At 45.6% G+C, this 24,770-nt stretch overlaps 1 protein-coding gene across 1 annotated transcript; it reads right to left on the reverse strand.

Annotated features, from left to right (window-relative positions):
* Positions 1-7,926: 7,926 nt before the first annotated feature.
* Positions 7,927-18,605, reverse strand: LOC132383681 (uncharacterized). The gene is made up of 2 exons (XM_059954872.1): positions 18,589-18,605; positions 7,927-12,903 (listed from the first exon to the last, which is right to left on the reverse strand). Exon 2 carries the CDS (start codon positions 11,658-11,660, stop codon positions 10,899-10,901), a length of 762 nt encoding a protein of 253 aa, XP_059810855.1. The 5' UTR covers positions 11,661-12,903; positions 18,589-18,605; the 3' UTR covers positions 7,927-10,898.
* Between the last annotated feature and the right edge of the window lie 6,165 nt (positions 18,606-24,770).

The following is a 24,770-nucleotide window of genomic DNA, read 5'->3' on the forward strand; positions in this document are numbered from 1 at the left end:
TCAGGAACAGTTATTACCCCTCAACCATCAGGCTCTTGAACAAAAGGGGATAACGACACTTGTTTAAGGACTCTTTCATCTTGGTATTTCATGCTCGATATTTATTGCTCTCTATTATTGATTTTGCACAGTGTGTTGTTCTTTGATCCTGTTTACAGTTACTGTTCTATAGATTTCCCGCAGGAAAAAGAATCTCTGGGTTGTATGTACTCTGGTAATAAACTTTACTTTGACTTTGAGAATCGTGCAGATTCTCAAGCTCCTTGGCCTTAACAATTCAGAAGATCATTTAGACACTTGTGAGCTGGACAAGACATTGAAAAGGCATGTCTGTACTAGTGCAGTTAGTATGGGTACTGAACGCGTTCTCAGCTGGAGCAAAAGGTTCACAATGAGAAGATTGCCTTCCTAAAATAAAGTGGTGTCTGCTTTGGCTGCTTGCATACTGGACACATCAGCAAGGATTGGAGGAATAGTCTTTCACACGAGGTATGCAGTGGCAAGCATCCCAGCATACTTCACATTCACTCTGATGAAAAGGGTGCAGATTCAGAAGAGCCACGGAAGAATCAAGCGTCGGCATTCGGACGTGTCCACAAAGTTAGAAGCACCGTAGCCTGGAGCGGCTTGTGGCGACTAACGAACTTTTGTCGATTCGTGCTGCGTGGTTGGGGTCGGAACACAGTTTGGAATGGCCGTCGCTGACCGTAAGCTCGATAGTGTGCTGTTGGCCTGAGAGTCTGAAGCTTGCTTCTGTAGAAATGCCGAAATATTTCGAGTTCCGACATCTGAATTGAATGCTGCAGTTTTGTCTTGTTTGCGCACTTAGAACACAAGATGAGTCAAGCTGGAAGTAGTGATCTTGAAGCTAAAGCACTAAAAGAGAAATTGAGTTTACAGGGAAAGCTTTCGTGTGTAGAATTGAAGTAGTGCTTTATTACTTTATTGTCGCCAAAGAATTGATACTAGAGTGTACAATCATCACAGCGATATTTGATTCTGCACTTTGCGCTCCCTGGAGTACAAATTGATAGTAAATTTAATAACAATTTAAATTATAAATCATAAATAGAAAAGAGAAAGTAAGGTAGTGAAAAAATACCAAGAGATAGGTCTAGATATTTGAAAGGTATGGCCCAGATCCGAGTCAGGATCCGTTCAGCAGTCTTATCACAGTTGGAAAGAAGCTGTTCCCAAATCTGGCCATACGAACCTTCAAGCTCCTGAACCTTCTCCCGGAGGGAAGAGGGACAAAAAGTGTGTTGGCTGGGTGGGTCGTGTCCTTGATTATCCTGGCAGCACTGCTCCGACAGCGTGTGGTGTAAAGTGAGTCCAAGGATGGAAGATTGGTTTGTGTGATGTGCTGGGCTATGTTCACGATCTTCTGCAGCTTCTTCCGGTCTTGGACAGGACAACTTCCATACCAGGTTGTGATGCACCCTAGAAGAATGCTTTCTACGATGCACCTATAAAAATTCTTGAGGGTTTTAGGGGACGGGCCAAATTTCTTCAGCTTTCTCAGGAAGTAAAGGCACTGGTGGGCCTTCTTGGCAGCGGACTCTGCTTGGTTAGACAAAGTCAGGTCATTTGTCATATTCACCCCACGGAACTTAAAGCTTTTGACCTGTTCCACCTGCGCACCACAGATGTAGATGGGGCTATTCCTTCCAAAGTCAACAACCAATTCCTTCGTCTTGCTGATGTTGAGGGATAGGTTATTGTCTTCGCACCATGCCACCAGGTTCTTAATTTCCTCTCTGTACTCAGACTCATCATTACCCGAGATACAGCCTACAATTGTGGTGTCATCAGCAAACTTTATATATTGAGTTCAATGGAAACTTGGCTACACAATCATGGGTGTACAGTGAGTACAGCAGGGGGCTAAGTACACAGCCTTGTGGGGCACCGGTGCTCAGAGTGATTGTAGAGGAGAGCTTATCCCAGCTTTTTACAGCCTGGGTCCTGTCTGTGAGGAAGTTGAAGATCCAGCTGCAGATCTGAGTGCTAAGACTCAGGTTCCAGAGCTTAGGAATCAGTTTATTTGGAATGATGGTATTAAAGGCAGAGCTGTAGTCAATGAAAAGGAGCCTTACATATGCGTCTTTATTCTCCAGGTGTTCTAAGGAGGAATGTAGTGCCCGAGAGATGGCATCTGCCGTTGACCTGTTGCTCCGGTAGGCGAATTGCAAAGCGTCGAGGTTGACCAGTAGGCTATGGTTGATGTGTGCTATACATCAATTCCCAGTACAATCATAAGTACAATTCCCATTTATAGGACATTAAACCACTTTCAAGGTCTCATCATCTCATGTTCTTGATATTTATTACTGATATTTTTTTTTCTTTTTGCCTCTGTACAGCTTGTTGTCTTTTGCACAGTGGTTGCTGCCCATCCTGTTAGGGATGGTCTTTCACTGATTCGATTGTGTTTCTTCGTATTTACTGTGAATGCCTGCAAGAAAATTAATCTCAGGGTTGTAGATGGTGACAAATATGCATTCTGACAATAAACATTCATTGGGTTTCAGTTTTAAAAGATGCTACCAGCATTGTGGAGGGGATGTTTCCTATAGTGGGAGAGTCTAGGACCAGAGAGTAGATGTGGAGAGGATGTTTCCTATAGTGTGGGGGAGTCTAGGACCAGAGGACACAGATAGAGTGGATGTGAAGAGGATGTTTCCTGTAGTGGGGGAATCTAGGACCAGAGGACACAGATAGAGTGGATGTGGAGAGGATGTTTCCTATAGTGGGGGAGTCTAGGACCAGAGGAGACAGATAGAGTGGATGTGGGGAAAATGTTTCCTATAGTGGGGGAGTCTAGGACCAGAGGACACAGATAGAGTGGATGTGGAGAGGATGTTTCCGACAGTGGGGGAGTCTAGGACTAGAGGATACAGATAGATTGGTTGTGGAGAGGATGTTTCCTATAGTTAGGGAGTCCAACACCAGAGGACGCAGTGTGAATCTGGAGAGGATGTTTCCTGTAGTGGGAGAGTCTGGAATCAGAGGACACAAATAGAGTGGATGTGGAGAGGATGTTTCCTATAGTGGGGGAGTCTGGGACCAGAGAACACAGATATAGTGGTTGTGGAGAGGAAGTTCCTTTTGTAAAAGAGATGAGGAGGAATTTCTTGAGACAGCGAATCAGAATCAGGTTTATTATCACCAGCACGTGTCATGAAATTTGTTAACTTAGCAGCTGCAGTTCAATGAAATACATGATAAATATAGAAAAAGATATATAAATGATTTACAGTACATATATGAATATTCAATAGTTAAATTAAAAACAGTAGTGCAAAAACAGAAATAATAAAAAATAGTGATGTAGTGTTCATGGGTTTAATGTCCATTCAGAAATCAGGTGGCAGAGGGGAAAAAGCTGTTCCTGAATTGTTGAGTGTGTGTCTTCAGGCTCCTGTACCTTCTCCCTGATGAGGAGTTGGCTTGTCCTGTGTGGTGGGAGTCATTAATGATGGACGTCGACTTTCTGAGGCATCATTCTTGGAAGATGTCCTGGATACTACAGAGGTGCCCATGCTGGAGCTGACTGAGTTTACAACTCTCTGCAGCTTATTTTCATCCTGAGCTGTAGCACACCCCCCCCCACCCCATAGCAGATGGTGATGCAGCCAGTCAGAATGCTCTCCTCGGTACATCTGTAGAAATGTATGAGTGTTTTAGGTGACAAGCCAAATCTTCTCTAATGCAATATAGCCACTGTCTTGCCTTCTTTATGGCTGTATTGATATGTTGGGACCAGGTTAGATCCTTAGAGGTATTGACACCCAGAAATTTGAAATTGGTGGTGAATCTGAGGCATTTGTTGCCTTGTTCAGCTGTGGCGGACAAGTCATTGGGTATCTTTGAAGCAGAGGCTGATAGATCGTTGATTAATCAGGGCGTCAACAGTTACAAAGAGAAGGCAGGAGAATGGGGTTGAGAGAGGTAATAAATCAGCCATGATGAAAGGATGGAGCAGACTCGATGGGCTGAATGGCCTGATTCTGATTCTATGTCTTATGGTCGTATAGGATGTGAGCCAAGCAGCAACAAGTGGGGCAAATTGCACAGCCTGGTGAGCTGGGCTGAGTTTGGCCAAAGGACCTGCTTGCCTGCTCTACCGAGCTCTCTGATTGGTCAAAACACAAAAATACAACTGCAGATGCTGTGGATCAAAGAATACGTACACAACACTGGAAGAACTCAGCAGGTCAGGCAGCATCCATGAGAAAAGAGTTTTGGGCCGAGACCCTTCATCAGGAGTGGGGGGGAAGAGTGCGCCGAAGCCCAGTAATAGAGTTAGGGGAGGGGGTAGGGCCTAGAGGCGCCAGGTGGAAAACCAATCAGAGGAAAGGTAAAGGGGGGAGGGGATAAGCATGAAAGAACTGTAGAGATAAAGAAGCAGAAGAAGAGATAAAGAAATTGAAAGGGGAGAGAGGCAGAGAGGGACCTAGGATAGGGGGGAGGGAATTACCGGAAATTGGAGAATTCAACGTTCATACCACCAGGCTGGAGGCTATCCAGACGGTAGATGAGGTGTTGCTCCTCCAACCTGAGTTTGGCCTCATCATGGCAGTAGAAAAGGCCCAGACAGTTCACCTGTGAGGCTGCTGGAGTCTTCTATTGTTAATCTGGTGTTCCCGGTGCAGCCTCCTCTACATCTGTGAGACCCGACCACAGATTGGGGGACCGCTTCATCAAGCACCTACGCTCCATCCATCACAATAGACAGGACCTCCCGGTTGCCACCCACCAACTCTGCCTCTCATTCCCATCTAGATATGTCCATACATGGCCTCCTCTACTGCCATGATGAGGCCAAAGTCAGATTGGAGGAGCAACACACCTACCTGGGTAGCCTCCAGCCTGGTGGAATGAACATTGAGTTCTCCAATTTACGGTAATTCTCTCCCCCTCCCGCTCCCCCTATCCCAGGTCCCTCTCTGCCTCTCTCCCCTTTCAATTTTCTGCTTCTTTATCTCTACAGTTCTTTCATGCTTATCCCCTCACACTTTATCTTTCCTCTGATTGGTTTTTCACCAGACGCCCCTAGGCCCTACCCCCTCCCCTGTCTCTATTTCTGGGCTTCGGCCCTCTCTACCCCCCCCCCCCATTCCCGATGAAGGGTCTCGGCCTGAAACTTTGGCTACTCTTTTCTCACGGATGCTGCCTGACCTGCTGAGTTCTTCCAGTGTACATATTCTCTGATTGGTCCCTTTGATGGTTGCCAGGAGTGCCTACCATCATGGCCAACTCGGACAATGGCCAGTCAGAGTGCTTAAATGGAAACCAGCCACACGGTTGCTTTGGAAACCATTCCAAGGTCACCAGGGATAATTTCTCCCCCTTTTTTAAATAAGCCAGCTCATAATTAATTACTTTCTAGCTGGGATGAGACATTATGGGGGGGCAGAAGAAATTGGAATGGGCATCCACCAGTGCAAACAGTGCATTTAATTAGGTCAGCACATTGCAATTCTTAGCTGCTCCCCCCACCCACCCCCCCGCCGCGATCTCGAGCAGCCTCCCTGTGACTGAGAGACCTTGGATCGGTCGGTGCAAGGTTTTGTGTTTGTGTCTGTGAGCAGATGTGGTTGGAATTAAAACCAGGCCTGGCTTCAAGTGTGCCAGGGAGCATCAGAATCTGAATCGCTTTGTTATCACTGAAATTTGTTGTTCTTCAGCCACAGTTCAGCGCAGTACGTAAAAGAACTATGTCACAGTACGAAATACATTAAAAAGTGAAGAAAGCCGTGCAAAAAGACATTTCACAGCTCTGAGAGCGGAGGGGGAGGACAGTGCAGAACGGTGTCAAGAGCCCCCATGGGCATTCACAGGCGATAGATATTTCATGTCAATACCCTTTTCAGAGTCACAGAGTCATAGAGAGTACAGCACAGAAACAGGTCCTTCAGCCCATCGACTGTATGCCAAACCATTTAAACTGCCTCCACTGGGACCATATCTCCCCGTACCCCTACCGTCCATGTACCTGTCCAGATTTCTCTTAAACATTGAAATCGCGCTCACAGGCACCACTTGAGCTAGCAGCTCGTTCCGCCCTCTCACCACCCTCTGAGTGAAGAAGTTTCCCCTCTTGTCCCCTTCAAACTTTTCACCTTTTACCCTTAACCCATGACCTCTGGTTGCAGTCCCACCAACCTCAGCGGAAAAAGCCTGTTTGCATTTACCCTGTCTGTCCCCCGTGTAATTTTGTTTACCTCTTTCAAATCTCCCCTCAGTCTTCGACATTCCAAGGAACAAAGTCAGAACCTATTCAATCTTTCCTTATAACTTAGATCCTCCAGACCTGGCAACGTCCTTTTCTCTGAACTCTTTCAACTTTATTTACATCCTTCCAGTTTGTAAGTGAGCAAAACCACACACAATCCTCCAAATTCAGCCTCACCAATGTCATACACAACTTCAACATAACATCCCATCTCCTATACTCAGTATTGGGGCTTTTATTTTTCCTTTCAGTTAGACCTGACGAAGGGTCTCGGCCGGAAACGTCAACAGTGCTTCTCGTTATAGATGCTGCCTGGCCTGTTGTGTTCCACCAGCATTTTGTGTGTGTTGTTCCTATACTCAGTATTTTGATTGATGAAGATCAATGTACCAAAATCTTTCTTTTTGACTCCATCTACCTGTGAAGCCACTTTAAATGAATTATGGATCTGTATTCCCTGATCCCTTTGTTCCGTCGCACTCCCCAATGCCCTGTGTAAGACCTACCCTGGCTGACACCTCACACTTGTCTGCATTAAAGCCCATCTGCCGTATTTCAGCCCGTTTCTCCAGCTGGTCCAGACCTCTCTAAAAGCTTTGATAGTCTTCCTCAGTGTCCACGACACCTCCAGTCATAGTATCATCTGCAGATTTGCTGATCCAGTTAACTACATTATCATCCAGAACATTGATATAGATGACAAACAATGGACCCAGCACCAAATCCTGTGGCACTCCACCAGTCAGAGAGGCAACCCTCTACTGCCACTCCCTGGCTTCTCCCACAGAGCCAAGGACAGGCCCAGATGCTGAGTGACAGCAGCTGCCACTCCCCCAGTAACTCTGGACCCACCACAGCAGACTCCACTCACACCCCCCCCCCACCCCACTGACCCAAAGCCGGGACCAGCTCTTGGCCCGACCCACCACCCCTCTGCTCTGCCAGGCTGCGGCCTGGTCTCCCGGCAGTGAGGGGTGGCCAGGCGCAGGCCTGCTCCTGCCTTAGGCCCAGCAGCCAGCAGTTGCCTCGCCCGCAGATCGCTGCCACCAGTCACCCGATACCTGGAGGAATTCAGGCAGTTCAAGATGACGTAACTGAACCCTCCTTTGGTGCAGGAGACCCGAAGAACCGGTGAATCTTACTGAACGGTGCGAACGTCTCAGCTCCATCCTCTCGGGCAACACCTCAAGTCTGAAGACACACCTGGACCTCAAAGTGGAGGTTGATAGGCAGTTGATTAGCGAGGATGTCAGGGGTTATGGGGAGATGACAGTGGAAAAGGGATTGAGAGGAATGATCGGCCATGATCGAATGCTAGAATAGACTCAATGGAATCGAATCAGCCATGATCGAATGCTAGAGTAGACTCAATGGGCCGAACGGCATTATTCTTCCTCTATGTCTCAAGTGGGTCATTCATTTAATGGCTTTCTGTGGGAGCAAGGTGTTCTGCTAGTGGTGTTTGGGGTTCTGTCAAAGATAAGGAGTTGTGATGTTCAGCTTAGGAACGTCGAGTCAGCCAATGAGGATGATGAAATTGGAAGACGGCTTCAGAGGACCATAGGCCTCCGTATCCCTACTGTTCACATTACCTATCCAAACGACTCTTACACTGTCACGTACCCCGTGACCAGGTTACTAAGCCAGCAGAAATGGAATGATACGTTGGAGTCTGGTGGTACTGATACTAAAGGTGTTTATTGACAAAGCAAGTAATCCAGTATCAATAATGTGAATATACATATAAAACAGGTTAGCAATACTAAACACAGAACTGTAGGAATAAGAATCAAAACCAAGCTCTATCAAAGTCTAGGGGTAAATGAATAGTCTTAAGATAATGCAGAGTTCTGTTCAGTTCAGTTCGTGTTGAGGTAGTTGTTGTTGTGTTGCAATTGTTGGAGAGAGAGCAAGAGATGAGCAGCTGCAACAGGCAAACCTTCCGTCATCTTCTTGTTCCATTGTACCGTTGGGGTCAGCGGTTATGACCCTTCTGTTCCAGGTTGGACCGTTCTTCAGTGATGGACTCGTCACCCAGGCAAGGGTGAACACACACACAAGTCCCCACCGGTCTGCCTTCATCCACCGTGCTCCGGACCAATTCTCCTGAACCGATCCTCCAGGGCCCCCACCTTCTTGTGGGTGCACAACACTCTTTCAGTGTCCAGGGGTGTGTCTATCTGTGTCTCCGCAGACCCGTATTTTATCTCCCCTTGATGGGGTATCAGCCATCCATCAACTCAACATGTCCATGTCCATCAAAGTAGGCCACTACCTGCTGTCTCAGCAAGAATATTAACGAGCAAAGAAGTGTCCTTGCAGCAAAAGGTTAACAATCAGTGTAGAAGCCATAATAATAAATCATCCATCTCTCTCTCTCTCTCTCTCTCTCTCTCTCTCTTATCTGTAGTTGGTGCCTCTACCTCTGTTCTTCATCTCTCTCTCATTAGCAGCATAGTTCCCGGGGGGTGTCAGCTCTGGACCCCATTTCCAACTGGTTTGTTCATCACACATAACACCCCCACCCTTAAAATAATTTTTACTGGGGGGTGAAAATTAAAACATAGATGCACAATACAGAGTCTAATACAGAAGTAGTCATTAATCAACAGGGTAACACGGATATAATTTCAAATTTAACACCTGGATAAACAATCAGCAATTACATTGTCAGTTCCCTTTACATGTTGTATTTTAATATCAAATTCTTGTAGCATCAGACTTCAACTTAAGAACCGCCTATTTTTATTCTTCATGTTATTCAAAAATACCAATGGGTTGTGATCAGTATAAACTATCAATGGCTTCTGTGCCGGACAAGTGTAAACCTCAAAATGCTGTGACGCCAGAATAAGTGACAGTAATTCTTTTTCTACAGTGGAACAGTTTTTAACTTAGGTGTATATTACAGAGGTTAAACTGATACATGTGTGATTATCACGTAACACATTACAGAAGTGTATACAAATACTAATCTATATTTCACTTTTAACTTAACATTCAGTCAGTCAATCTACCATGACCTAGTCTTTATTATTCACATGCTTTGTTACAAAAAAAAATCAAATTCCTGCAGAACCGGATCTTGTTATTCAAAGTGGTGTTTTGTCAACCATTATCTCTTTTCCACTTCGACACAGAACACTTAACCCTCATGTGATCAGCGTGCTCACCAGTTTGGAATAGGCCTTCACAGACTCCCTGCTCGGGCAAGTTTATCACTAATGTTTTCCAGACTAAGCCCATTTGCTGAACTTTCAAACCACTCATTAATTTCAAGCAAGTCATTAATTTTATCTTCAAGATCTTTAAGTCTATTAGTTTCCAGTTTAACAACTGCAGGTGATCTGTCTTAGTCAAAACAACACTTCCAAGTTTTGCCTCTCCAAATCACAAACTTGAACAAGATCAGCACGTTGTTTATCCTTAAATTTCAAAACAAACTATAACAGACTACCAGGCACCTTGTTACCAACCCACTGTCCCTTCAGCATGGTTACTACTTCTAAAACCAATGCAGATTTTAAATTTTCCTTATTCAAAAGTCTAGGAACAATATTTTTCCCTTTTCCTTCAATAATATTCACATCACCAGCTTCCATCTCATCATTAACTTTTAGAACACTGTCTAACACAAGTGACTGAGAATTCTCACTTTCCTCTGGTGCCAGGGTTAACCCCTTACTCACTGAACCACGTCCATCTGAGCCAAAAGGATTGCATTCCTTTTTAACCAAATCAGACACCTCAGACCTTTCCTGAGCTTCAACACAAGGTTCAGTACCCTGTGAATCCACAGGTACCTTCACAACCTGAACACAGGCAAACGGGACATCTACCTCTTCTAGGCTTCCTATATCAGTCCCCATTTCAAATTCCAAGTTCCTCGGATCCTCCTAGTTACTCTCTGGGCAACTCCCATCCAGAGTAAACTCTACCTTGCGGGTTAAAAACAACCTCATCTGCTAACCCAGCAGACTCCCTCAAGGTAGCGGCATCCTTTTCATCTCGGAACGCCCTTATATCATCGGGAACACACTTAATTTCTTCAACTACAAGCAGCTCTTTCAAGCTAGATACGTCATCCGTGTCTAACCCTGGACCTTACAGCTGCCATATCTGTTTCTCATCTTGGCTCTGCTCCTTTATATGTTCCTTCCTCATTCCCAAGTGTCCACCTAGGGGTATCTTAAGGGCCAGGTTCAAAATTTTGTCGCATGACAACACTAAATTTGCTTTGTCTCCCTTACTTTCCTTAGCTCCACTGTTCTCCACTTTACCATCCTCTAACCTCTCCTAGTACAGGGCTGGTAAAAACATCTCAGCTAAATCAACGCCAGACTCATTTAAACTGGAGCCTGCCTCTGCCGCCTTTCTAGACATACTGTGAATTACTGCACAGGTGGGATAAATCTTGGAATCTATGGGCGGGTCCCCAGCACTTACAGGCTTGCTCGTCAGCTTCACTGCTGAACACACATCACCACCTGCAAGATCGTTACCCAGTAGGACGTCCACATCGTCTATCGGTAGTTCCGACCGCACCCCTATTACGACTGGTCCAGATACGAGGTCACATTTCAGAAACATCTTGTGCAAAGGTACAGCCTCAGTCCCTTTTCCGATACCTTTTATCACACTTACCTCTCCAGTCTCGGTCTCAGCACCGAATTCTAACACCTTCCTTATGATCAATGTGACCAGCCCCAGTATCTCTCCAGATCCGCATGGGAACTAGGGTTTCCCCTTCCTTCATGGATACCATCCCTTCCGAAGTAAACTGCTCGCGCCCCTCTTGCGGTCTATCTAACCTCACCCTCCTCATCGGTCTGTCGACTGGCTCAATGCAACCAGTTGGGGTTGTCGTCTTTCCTTTTCCTGTCTCCTGCTTCGGAGCCAGGCACTTAGATGCTATGCAACCAGCTTTCCCACAATTATAACACATGAAGCTGGGAAACTTCCTGCCAACCTGATTTTTCTCCTCCTTGCCTTTTCCGGTAGTCCCTGGCTTCTTCTCTGACTTAACCGGTGGGCTTTCTCTACCGTCCCTACTGCCTCTCTGGTAGCTCTTATTTGGGGGAAATTTTATCTTGTGGGTTAAGGCATACTCATCTGCTAACTTGGCAGTCGCAGACAGAGTCCCTGCCTCACTCTCGTCCAGGTACGTCCTCATACCCTCAGGGACGCAACCTTTAAACTGCTCGATCAGCATCAGCTGTGTCAGTTTATCAAAATCTCCATCAACCCCTTTTGAGGCGCACCAGTGCTCAAAATACATGTGCATTTCTCGGGCAAACTCTAAATACGTGCGGTCCCACGGCTTTCTCAAATTCTGCAACTTCTGCCGGTATGCCTCTGGAACCAACTCGTAACTCCTCAGTATAGCCCTTTTCACTTCATCGTAATCCTTAGCCTCATCCATAGACAATGCAGAATAGGCTTGCTGAGCCTTCCCCTTAAGAAAACTCTGTAACAGAACAGCCCACTTCCTCTTAGGCCAGTCCTAGCAACTTTCTCAAAATGGAGGAAGTACCTATCGACATCCATCTCCTCGAACGGGGGTACCAACTTAACCTCCTGACCAACCTTGAACCCCCTGTTTGGGTCTGCTGCCTGGTCCCCTCTCTGCAATGCCTTTAACCTTTCTTTTTCCAGCTCAAACTGACTCTCTTTCTCCCTTTCTTCTCTCTGCCTTTCAGCCACTTCTCTTTCCCTCTCTGCCTCCAGCATCCTTATCCGGAGCTCATGCTCCCTTTTCCTTTCCTTCTCATCCATCCTTAACTTTTCCATCTGAAGCTGAAGCTCACCCCCCATTAGGTTTACTTTCAGGAAACAGCTCCAACTCCTCTACCTGCAACACCTCCTGGGATACATAATATGCTCTCTGTATCTCCATCTTTCTCATTGCCGGTTTCACCACTGAGAATTTCAACCGTCTCGCAATATTCAACAATTCCAACTTCCTGGCATCCTCTAATGCCTCTGAAGTTGGTTCCCTTAGAAACTAGTCAATCCCCATTTCTGCTGACTACGTTTTTGGTCTCCCACACAACCGAATCAGATAAGGGAATTTTACCCTGATCAATTCAACAACCTCCCGATTTGAAATTCAAATCCCGGACAAGCCCCCAATTTGGCTCGTACCCCGTGACTGGGTTACTAAGCCAGCAGAAATGGAATGATACGTTGGAGTCTGATGGTACTGTAACTAAAGGAGTTTATTAGCAAACCAAGTAATCCACTATCAATAATGTGAATATACATATAAAACAAGTTAGCAATACTAAATACAGAACTGTAGGAATAAGAATCAAAACCAAGCTCTAACAAAGTCTAGGGGTAAATGAATAGTCTTAAGATAATGCAGAGTTCAGTTCAGTTCAGTTCGTGTTGAGGTAGTTGATGTTGTGTTGCAATTGTTGGAGAGAGAGAGAGCGAGCAAGAGATGAGCAGCTGTAGCAGGCAAACCTTCTGTCATCTTCTCGTTCCATTGTACTGTTGGGGTCACTGGTTATGACTCTTCCGTTCCAGGCTAGACCGTTCTTCAGTGATGGACTCGTCACCCAGGCAAGGGTGAACACACACACAAGTCCCCACCAGTCTGCCTTCATCCACCATGCTCCAGATCGATTCTCCTGAACCGATCCTCCAGTGTCCCCACCTTCCTGTGGGTGCACAACACTCTTTCAGTGTCCCGGGGTGAGTCCATTTGTGTCTCCACAGACCCATCTTTTATCTCCCCTTGATGGGGTATCTGCCATCCACCAACTCAATATGTCCATGTCCTTCAAACTAGGCCACACCCTGCTGTCTCAGCAAGAATGTTAAAAAGCAAAGAAGTGTCCTTGCAGCAAAAGGTAAACAATCAGTGAAGAAGCCATAATAATAAATTATCCCTCTCCCTCTCTCCCTCTCTCCCTCTCTCCCTCTCTCCCTCTCTCCCTCTCTCCCTCTCTCCCTCTCCTGTAGTTGGTGCCTCTACCTCTGTTCTTCATCTCTCTCTCATTAGCAGCATAGTTCGGGGGGGGGGGGCAGCTCTGGACCCCGTTTCCATCTGGTTTGTTCATCACACATAACAACACCACTTGTGCAGGCTGCTCATTCCACACTCGCAACACCCTCTGAGTGAAGAAGTTTACCCTCATGTTCCCTTAATCGTTTCACCTTTCCCTCTTAACGCATGACCTCTGGTTGTAGTCCCCTCCCCACACTCAGTGGGAAAAGCCTGCTTGTATTTACCCTATCTATGCCCCTCATAATTTTGAATACCTCTGTCAAATCTCCTCTACGTTCCAAAGAATAAAGTCCTCACCCTTTCAATATTTCCTAAGACCCAGCAATATCGTCTTATCCAATAACTTGATCTCCACAATCTAATGCAATGAACTCCATCAGGTCACCACTCTGTGCTGTACTAGGCACCGGAGTGCCTGTACATAAAGTAACTCTGACAGGAAATGATAAAGCAGTGGGGTGGGGGTTGTGTTGGGGTAGGTTAGTGGGTGGAGCTGCTTGGGGTGTGTGGAAATCGAATTGTTTTTGAGTCTGGTGGCCCTGGTGGAATTGGAGATACCTCTCTACCAAAGGAGGTGTACAGTACTCCTTCCCTCTGCTAGCCTGCAGGTCACCCTTGGGCAAGGGGTAGCACCTGCTTAGCCCCCCCAATCAGCGTCATGTGAAGCTGTGGGAGCAGGTAGTAGATGGTCGTATGAGCAGCCGGTGCAGATCACAAGTCCTGGTTATGCGACCACTGACGCCAGGCTGACAATCTCTGAAGAGTATTGATAATGGCTGGGGTCACCCGTCTTGTAAAGACACTGCCCAGAAGGAGGCAATGGCAAACCACTTCTGTAGAAGAATTAGCCAAGAATAATCATGGTCACAGAGAGACCACGATCACCCACGTCATACGACATGCACGTAATGATGATGTTGATGGATGCTACATAGCATCCTCCCTGAAATGAGAGGGACAAACAGTCCATGATGGGATGCTTCCAGCACCTTTCTTTGTATATGTCCTTGCTGATGTGTAAGCTGGTGCCAGTGATGTGCGGGGCAAATTTTTCTACCCATTGTGGAGCCTTCCTGCCCATCGCACACAGCTTCTGTACTGAACAATGGTGCAGCTTGTCAGGATGCTGTCTGCTGCTCACCTGCCATCCCTCAGCCCACAGACCCAGCCTGCAACTGGAATAGGTGTTTGTATCATCCAGCTGATCTAAGACCACGTGAAGAGTGGTAAAAATACTATATCAATAGGATTGAAAGAGTACAGAAAAAATTTACAAGAATGTTCTGAAGGTAGATATAGTCACAAAGAAAGCTTTTGGGACATTGCCCTTCATAAATCAAAGCATTGTGTACAGGAGAATAGAGGTTATGTTGAAATTGATGGTGGGGCCTAAAATGGAGCAGTTCTGGTCACCTACCTACAGGAAAGATTGTCAATAATTCACAGATTACAGAGAAAATTTACAAAGATGTTACTGGGAATTGAGGACCTGAGTTATAAGGAAAGAATAAATAGGTTAGCACTTTATTCCTCAGACTGTAGAAGATCGAGAGGGAATTTGATGGAGGTATACAAAATTATGACGGGTAAATACAAGCAGGTTTTTTCCACTACGGTTGGGCGAGACCACCATGGGTTAAGGGTGAAGGGTGAAATGTTTAAGAGAAATTTGAGGCAGGATCTTCTCAGAATCGGAATCACTGAGTGTGTGGAATGAGCTGCTAGCGGAAGTGGTGGATTGCAACATTTAAGAGAAATTTGGATAGGAGTATGGATGGGAGAGGTGTGGAGGGCTATGGGACAGGCGCGGGTCAATGTAACTAGGCAGTCTCATTTAAGAGACCCCTGGAGACCCCTGGACATGGAGCTTAGAAAAATAGAGGACTATGGGTAGCCCTAGGTAATTTCTAAAGTAAGTACATGTTTGGCACAGCATTGTGGGCTGAAGGGCCTGTATTGTGCTGTAGGTTTTCAGCACATGTTTCATCTGTGGAAATGAATGAACAGTCGACATTTCAGGCCAAAATCCTTCTTCAGGACTGGAAAGGAAGGGGAAAGAAGCCGGAATAAGAAGAGCTGTAAGGTGGGAGGTGAAGCTCGGTGGTAAATGGTTGGAAATGAAGGAAGCTGATAGGAGGGGAGAGTGGACCATTGGAGAAAGGGAAAGAGGAGGGCACCCAAGGGGGAGGGGTGATAGACTGATGAGAAGAAGTAAGAGGCCAGAGTAGGGAATAGAAGGAGGGAAATGGATGTTCATACCATCAGGTTGGCAGCTACACAGACGGAATATAAGGACTTGCTCCCTCCTCCCTGAGGGTGGCCCCATCTAGGCACATGGACTAACATGTCGTAATGGAAATGGGAATCAGAATTAAAATGCATGGCCACCGGGAGATTCCACTTTCCGGGGGTGGAGCAGAGGTGCTCAAGGAAGCGGACCCCCAGTTTACATCGGGTCTCACCGATGTAGAGGAGGCCGTATCGGGAACACTCGGCACGATAGACGACCCCAGCAGATACACAGGTGATGTGTTGCCTCACCTGGAAGGACTGTTTGGGGCCCTGAATGGACAGGTGTGGCATTTTTGTTGCTTCCAGGGATACGTGCTGGGAGCACTGTTTTCTCTGCTCTCTTATTGATTTATAAGATGTATTTATTTATTTATTATTTATCTGATTTATTTAATTAAATTAATTATATAATGCACTACTGCTGCTGCAAAGCCAACAAATTCCACAACATATGCTGGTGATATTAAACCTGATTCTGATTATAATAATATTACTATTTAGGAATGATGCTATTTTTCAAATGACTTTTTAAAATATTAATTCCACCATTGATGGTCCCAAGCCCGGCTGTGAAAGAGGGAAGCTGGACAGGGGACTAGCAATCTCATCTCATAAAAGCCCAGAGCAACAAAAAGTGCTGAGGACCTCATCCCTGGGAGAGGAAGGGTGTTCGAAGACAGGCTGCACCTGGGAAAACTCGAAAGGCTGGCCCAGGACAGGGGACTCTGGTGAGCTGCTTTCAGTGGCCTGTGTCTCATTAGGAGAGATGGTAACTAAGTAAGTTTTTGAAAGATTAATATTGATCATTTAACAAATAGGGTTTCTAAAATGCTTTATTATTTCAATCTATCTCTTTTAATGGACTGTTTGCCCCACTCCCATCAGGGAGGAGGCTACTTAGCATCCACGCCAGGACCACCAGACCCAAGGACAGTTTATTTCTCCAAGCAGTGAGGCTGATCAACACCTCCACCCCCTAGTTCACCCCTCCACACCCCCAACCATCACTACTCTATCATTTTCTGTCAGTTACCTTAGGTACTGACAGTCCCGTGTGTAGTGTCACTTTATGGTCATAAATCAATCTATGTCTGTAAGCTATCTTCTGTATTTATATTTATTGAGTTCTTGATCTTATTGTGTATTTTAATGAAACATCGGATCCGGAGTAACAATCATTTTGTTCTCCTTTACACTCGTGTACTGACAATTCTCAATAAACAGTCTTCAATCAAAGGTCAAAGTACATTATCGAAGTATGTATGCATTATTCAATTTTGAGATCCATCTCCTTACAGGCAGCCACAAACAAAAACCTCAAAAGAACCCATTAAGAAAAAGACTGGCAAATGCCTAATGTGCTGGGGGGGTAGGGGGAGAAATGGGAAGGTGGGAGGGTGAGAGAGAGAGAGAGGAAGAAAAAGAAAAATATACAATTTGTGCAAACAATAAAAGTAAGCAAACAGCATTTCAAACTAAAGCGAGTCCTTAGTTTCCACATTGTGGAATCTGCAGTTACGAAGCCCAGTTGGACAGAGCAGGCCCACAGCCTCAGCCGCAGTTCAGCACATAGGAATAAGACGTTGCAGAGCCCGCAGACACAAAACCCAGAACAGGCCCACAGCCTCAGCCGCGGTTCAGCACATAGGAATAAGACGTTGCAGAGCCCGCAGACACAAAACCTGGAACAGGCCCACAGCCTCAGCCGCGGTTCAGCACATAGGAATAAGATGTTGCAGAGCCCGCAGACACAAAACCTGGAACAGGCCCACAGCCTCAGCCGCGGTTCAGCACATAGGAATAAGACGTTGCGGAGCCTGCAGACACGAAGCCCGATTGGACAGAGCAGGCCACAGCCTCAGCTGCGGTTCAGCGAAGGGCAGAGTAAACACTGAGGAGCAGTGAGCAGGACCTGGTCTTTTCAATCCATCTGGCCCAGAGTTTAAATCATCAGAACATCGGGTCATTCCTTGTTCTAAGACCAGGGCCCTGTTGCTTGGATACGCTCTGGGCCTGGACCCCACCGCCACATTTTGCACCGTACTTGAGCTTTCTAAATCAGCTTGGTGCTGTGATCGATCAGACCTCACTCTCAGTTTAGGTGGACAACCCCCAAACCTGCATCTCCTTCACTCCAACATTCCTCCTCTCCATTCCCAGACATCCCACCCTGCAAAAACTCATTTCAGGGAAGTAGCACCCCCGCCCCGCCCCTGTCGAACTCCAAGGGTGTATGTAATACTTTGTTTAGTGATTTTGTCTAATCTGTAAACCAGGATGAGTATATGCAGAAAATGTGACATTAAAAGATGTACTTTATAGTATATCATATTATATTATCATGGAGTTGTTTTTTATTCTATGACATCTTTAAGCAAGTCTACAGGGAGTTTGGCCTCATCATGTAGGACATCAATAGAGTAGCTCCTTGGCAGTTAGCCAGCTAGTTTAAATAACATTAGCTATTCTAATGAATGAATGACACCTGTTAAACTCACCTCAACATGTCTTTTACAGTCATTTAACCCACCACGGGCAATTGAAAAGTCACTGTTGTAAACAGTGCAGTGAGCAACACTGTCATTAATTTTGACCCCTGTTAAGCAGGGGTACACTTTAGTCTGGGGTGAAGTACGTTTTATATTTTCCTTTTTTGGAACACGAGAGAGAGAGAGAGAGGGAGAGGGAGAGGGAGGGAGAGGGAGAGGGAGAGGGAGACTGTAAATCCCACCCATAGAGAAAACTGATAGGTCTACTTAGGACAAAGAGAGACCAATCAGGATGCTCCCTCTCGCTCTCCCTCGCCCTCTCAAAAAAATCAATTCCCGGGATTTTGTATATAACTTGTGGGTGTCAGGGAGCCACTATCAATATGCGGGTGACTCCCGGAACTCCTGCGAGAGGTGAGATGTCTGCATTCCCCTGACTTTGTCTCAGATATGCCTCCACTTTGCTCTGACTTCTCCTCGAATATGCATTGACCTCACTACAACTTTGCCTTGTACCGCACCTCTTGACCCTCTGCCCGGCCTCGACCACTCACCTCTTCCATGTTTGCAGTGATCTTTTACCATGATATTTTTACAGAAAAAGTTGTTGTTAGTGAAGTATCAAGTTGTAATTTTTTTGCTTTGAAAACTGCCAGCAAGTTGCCACGCGCCCTCAGCAGCACCATCTTCAACATGAGGTCAAATTTACAATTAACCAGTCTTGTTATGCTTTTATTTATAGCAGAATGATGAATACAGGCCAGTAACCAACAGAAATCATCACTTGTTCCTTTAAAAAGTCCAGAATTATTGATGTTAATATATTACTCAGTGTTAATGTCTGCTCAAAATCACCCTGGTGTGCAAGAAAATGCCACCCTGAATAAATGATAACTTAAGGTGTATGATTCTCTGACCTGTTTGCCAACCTTTTGAAGATTTAAAGATGAACAGTAATTGTCACCTGTTTATTGAAGCATTAATGTACAGTGAAATGTGTCATTTGCATCAACGAGGATGGTTCTGGGGGTGGGGGGGGCAAGTGTCACCACGTATCTGGCACCAATGTGGCGTGCCCACAACGTACTAACACAGAGAAATAGACACAAAGCGCCATTGGAACTCAGCAGGTCAGGCAGCGTTGATGGAAGAGGATGAGCAGTCAGCATTTCAGGCCTTCATCAGGAGAGGAAAGGAAGGGGGAGAAGAAGCCTGAATAAAAAGATGCTGGGGGTGGGGGGAAGGAGAATAGCTAGAAGGTGATGGGTGAAGCCAGGTGGGTGGGAAAGGTAAAGGACTGCAGAGCAAGGAATCTGATAGGAGAGGAGAGTGGACCATCGGAGAAAGGGAAGGAGGAGGAGACCCAGTGGGGAGGTGAGAAAAAGTTAAAGGCCAGAGTTGGGAATAGAGAAAGAGGGGAGGAGGAGGAGGGATTTTTTTTACCGGAAGGAGAAATTGATATTCATGCCATCAGGTTGGAGGCTACCCAGGCGGAATATAAGGTGTTGCTTCTCCACCCTGAGGGTGGCCTCATCCTGGCACAAAAGAAGGCTGTGGACTAACACATTGGAACGGGTTTGGGAATCGGAATTAAAATATTTGGCCACCAGGAAGTCTCACTTAAGGCAGATGGAACAGAGGAGCCCGACGAAACAGTCCTCAATTTACGACGGGTTTCAGCAATTTAGAGGAGGCTGCTTTGGGTGCACCGGACACAATAGACAACCTTGCCCTGCTAATGCAAATCTGTACGTCTTTGGAAAGTGGGTGGAAACTGGAGCACCAGAAGGAAACCCCATAGTCACAGGGAGAATGTACACACTCCTTACCAACAGCGGCGGGAAGTGAACCTGGGTAGCTAGCACTACAAAGGGATACATTGCTGTCACTCACCTTGCACGTTATGGTCGCACAACACCGAGTAGGTCACTGAACCCATTCATAAAATGGACATTTCCAGCCATAACTCTGTCACAATCGTCGACGTGAACTGGGAGTGGTCGTACACCCACCCATCGGTGCACGCCTTTGTGTCAGGTTGGCTCCCGTTGCCCTGCGTCTTGTTGGTGCCCAGGAGATGCCACTGCTGGGAGGTGTACATACAGCACTTTTCCAGCCTCCCTTCCCGGTCCATGGGCAGGATTATCCGGAGGAACTCCTCCCTCAGAGGCTCCTCCATCACATTGAGGTACCTCGAGCCCTCGTCTCCCAGCCGCATCCTACACTGGTGGTCAGGAACAGCAGCCACGAAGTTCTGGAGGAGATTTTGGCAGGCCAAAACTAACATCAGGATTGCCATCAGGAAAACCTGGGTGGCTTGGAACTTCCCTTGACTTCCGACAATCTCCAAAATATCGGTGAACCCCATGGTTGCAGATGCCTTATTGAGAGATGGTTAATGAAAGGGACACTGTGTCTAATGAGGCTAGTCACTTACAGTGTATCTTTGCCCATCTTGAATGTCACTGATTAACTAGGGTCCAGTATAGGTGATGGATGAGTTCCCTTTGACCTCTGAAGTCCAAACCATCGAGGAAGTTCTTGGCCAAAGGTGTAACGAACACTTACGTTGTTTATCCATACGGAAGACGCCCATTTCAATTATCTATCTGAACTATTTGCCCCAAAGCATAGTTGACTTTTAAAAAAAAATAGCTTTTGCCATCGTTCTGGAAGAAAGAGTCCTTTTTTGACATTATGATTCACGTTTCTTTATCAAAATTCAAGGTAAATTTTATATATGACACCATGTACAGCGAGATTCATTTTCTTGTGGGCATACTCAATAAATCTATAAAATAATAACCAGAACAGAATCACACCAACTCGAACTAGGACTAGAGTATAAAAGCAAGGATTTATTGTTGAGGCCTGACTTGTAGTATTGTGAGTGGTTTTGGGCCCTATATCTTAGAAAGGATATATTGACATTGAGAGTGTTCAAAGGAGGTTCACAAAAATTATTTCAAGATTGAATGTCTTATCATATGAAAAGCATTTGACAGCCCTGGGCATTTATTCACTAGAGTTCAGAAGGGTAAGGGGGGACCTAATTGAAACCTATTGAATGGTGAAAGGTCTTGATAGAGTGGATGTTGAGAGGATGGGCCAGAAGGTGAGAGATTGGGGCTGAGAGGAAAAATAGAATATTCAAGATGAAATGGTGGAGCAGACTTGATGGGCAAAATGGCCTAAATCTGCTCCCAGATCTTATGGTCTTTTGGTCTTAATGCAAATGTGTAATCAGTCAATCATTTGGCAGCAACTCAATGCATAAAAGCATGCAGACACGGTCAAGAGGTTCAGTTGTGTCTTAGACCAAACATCAGAATGGGGAGGAAATGTGATCTAAGTGACTTTGACTGTGGAAGGATTGTTGATGACAGATGGGGTGGTTTGAGTATCTCAGAAACTGCTGATCCCTGGGATTTTCATGCACAACGGTCTGTAGGGTTTACAGAGAACGGTGTGAGGAAGAATAAAACATCCAATGAGCAGCAGTTCTGTGGGTGAAGACGTCTTGTTAATGAGAGAGGTCAGAGGAGAATGGACAGACTGGTTCAAGCTGACAGGAAGGCAATAATAAATCAAATAACCTTGAAGTGGACAGGCTACATCAACAGAAGACCACAAACATATACTCAGTGGCCACTATATTAGGTACAGGAGGTCACTAATAAAGCGTTCACTACGTTTGAAACATTGTCCATGTGGCTTTGATCCTATGTTCAGTCTGAACCAGATTTATAGATCAGCCACTCTCCATTGCACATCAATGGCTCTGCCGTACAGAGAGTGAAGAGCGCAAAGTTCCTTGGTGTGCACATGACGGACGATGACCTGGACTCACAATACCTCTGCCTTAGTCAAGAAGGCACAGCAGCGCCAGCACTTTTTGAGGAGATTGGGTCATGCAAGGCCCCCCAACCCCACTTCCTCAACTTTCTACAGGAGCACCATCGAGAGTGTCCTGCCTGGCTGCATCATTGTGTGGTACGGAATCTCCAAAAGGCACCGAGCCATATGACCCTACAGAGGGCTGTAACAACTACCGTGGGTCACTGGGCTCTCCCCCGACCCTCCACTATTTGTGACATTTACCGAGAATGTTGTCCTTGAAGGGCCCAAAGCCTTGTTGAAGATTCATACCACCCATCCCACAATCTCTCTGACCCACTACCGTCAGGAAGGAGGTACAGGAGCATCAGGACTGGGACTGCCAGAGTGAGTAACAACTTCATTCCTCAGGTTGTGAGACTATGATTTCCCTGACCCCACCGAGGTCTCATCACCGGGACAGCGAGCTGTTACTGTTTACCTGCGCTGCACACTTCACTTGTGTTCTGAATTAGATTTTAGTAACTTACAGTATTTAGGTTTATGCACTGCGTGTGATGTATGTTGCAGTATTTTTAATCTTCAGTATATGTATATTGTAATTGATTTATTATATTTTTTCTTTTTCTTCTAAATTATGTATTGAAGTGAACTGCTCCGATAAGTTAACAGATTTCATGACACATGCTAGTGATGATAAACCTGATTCTGATTCTGAGATAGGGACATGCCTGTACTATCCTGTGAAGTCAGCTCCGGCAGACTGGGTGGATGAAATCTACAGTGAGATCCAACGGCCAGCAAGACGGTTCTTTAATACTCCGTAGAGAATGAAGGGCATGACAAGGGAGAGAAGACATCCGGTCACCCACTGTAACCAAGGAAGATCCCCAGTTTGTGATGACCACTTAAACCACTGGACCCGACTTCTGAGGTCAAGAGAATGAAACTGCCCCAGTGCAACGGCTTTTCCACTTTACACACTCTCCCACACAGGTTTCCTGTCATCGTTGGACACAATGGACAACCACCAGTCTACACCCTAAATCCAACGCAGCTGGCCTCCTCTATAATCCGTCTATCCTTAGTCATTGCAAATTAACGGTGGTGAAGTCTACTGTGGTGTTCACTAGGACCACTCCAGGATCCATGACAAACTTGGATGAGGAAAAGTGGGAATAGATCCCTCATCCAGGTTGTAAAAATGGACTGCAAAATGGCAGATGGAATTTAATGCAGACAAGAGTGAGGTGTTGCACTTTGGTAGGACCAGCCAGGGTAGGTCTAACACAGAGAACGGTAGGGCACTGAAGAGTGTGGAAGAATAAAGGGATCTGGAAATACGGGTATATAATTCATTGAAAGTGGTATCACAGGTAGATAGGATCATAAAGAGAGCTTTTGGCACGCTGGCCTTCATAAGTCAAAGTATTGAGTTCAGCAGATGGGACGTTGAAGTTCTGTAAGACGTTGGTGATGCCTAATTTGGAGTATTGAGTGAAATTCTGGTCACCTACCTACAATCTGAGCTATCAAAGTAATTTTTATTATCAAATTACATATGTGTCACCATCAACAACCCTGAGATTCATTTCATTTTCTTGCGGGCATACTTAACAAATCTTTGAATAGTAACTTAACAGGATCAATGCAAAATTGTGGAAGACAACAAATTCTGAAAATGTAGATATAAATAAATAGTAATGAATAATAGGAACATGAGATAGTGAGAGGAAGAGTCCTTAAAGTGAGATCATTGGTTATGGCAACTTCTCAATGGATAGGCAAGTGAGTGTAGTTAGAAACATAGGAAATCTACAGTGCAATACAGACCCTTCGGCCCACAATGCTGTACTTAATTAGAAATTACCTGAGGTTACCCAAACCCTCTATTTTTCTGAGCTCCATGTACCAATCCAAGAGTCTCTTAAAAGATCCTATCATATCCACCTCCACCGTCACTGGCGGTCTGTTCCATGCACTCACAACTCTGTGTAAAAAAACTTACACTGACATCTCCTCTGTACTTACTTCCAAGCATCTTAAAACTGTGCCCTCTCATGTTAGCCATTTCAGCCTGGGAAAACACCTCTGACTATCCACACGATCAATAGTTATCCCCTTTTATCTAAGAGCCTGATGGTTGAGTGGGAGTAACTGTTCTTGAACCTGGTGGTGTGAGTCCTGAGGTTCTTGTACGTTCTACCTGATGGCAGCAGTGAGAAGAGAGCATGACCTGAGTGGTGGGGATCTCCAATGATGAATGCTGCTTTTCTGTGACAATTTCTCTTGTAGATGTGCTTAATAGTTGGGGGGGGCCGCTTTATCCATAAAGTATTGGACCAAATCCACTACCTTCCATTCAAGGCCTTCCATTCAAAGGCATCAGTGTTTCAATAAGATTGAAAGAGTGCAGAGAAAATTTACAAGGATGTTACCTGAACTTGATGGTCTGAGTTACGGGGAAAGGTTGAATAGAGTAGGACTTTATTTTCTGAAGTGAAGGAGAATGAGGGGAACTTTGATCTAGGTGAACAATTACGCAAGCGTGCCTTGTACTCCACATTTCACTGCAGGTTTTGATATTTGTATCAAATGAACTAATCTCAGTTTAAAATCTTATCTTGCGTTATTTCTGAATGTTATGATTCGGAGCTGTGTGTCATCATACCTGTACATAAACATACTTGTGAACGTGACAGTGAACTTGATTTTGACTTTGAGTGGAAGGGCGTAACATCGGAGGAAGCACAGGTGGAGAGCAGGGTTACACGTGCATTTAAGGAAATGGGGTTTTAAACTCCCTATACCGACTATCTTTCTGGTGAACACGCAGTCTATGGTGAATAAAATTGGTGATCTCAGAGCTAGGGTGCTGAATCAGAGGGACATTAGGACT

Source organism: Hypanus sabinus, chromosome 31 (assembly GCF_030144855.1).
Source record: "Hypanus sabinus isolate sHypSab1 chromosome 31, sHypSab1.hap1, whole genome shotgun sequence".
NCBI classification, from domain to species: Eukaryota; Metazoa; Chordata; class Chondrichthyes; order Myliobatiformes; family Dasyatidae; genus Hypanus; species Hypanus sabinus.

Bases quoted from the DNA above. Each gene is read 5' to 3' on its own strand.
- LOC132383681 (XM_059954872.1), bottom strand. From the start codon at position 11,660: ATGGATGAGGCTAAGGATTACGATGAAGTGAAAAGGGCTATACTGAGG.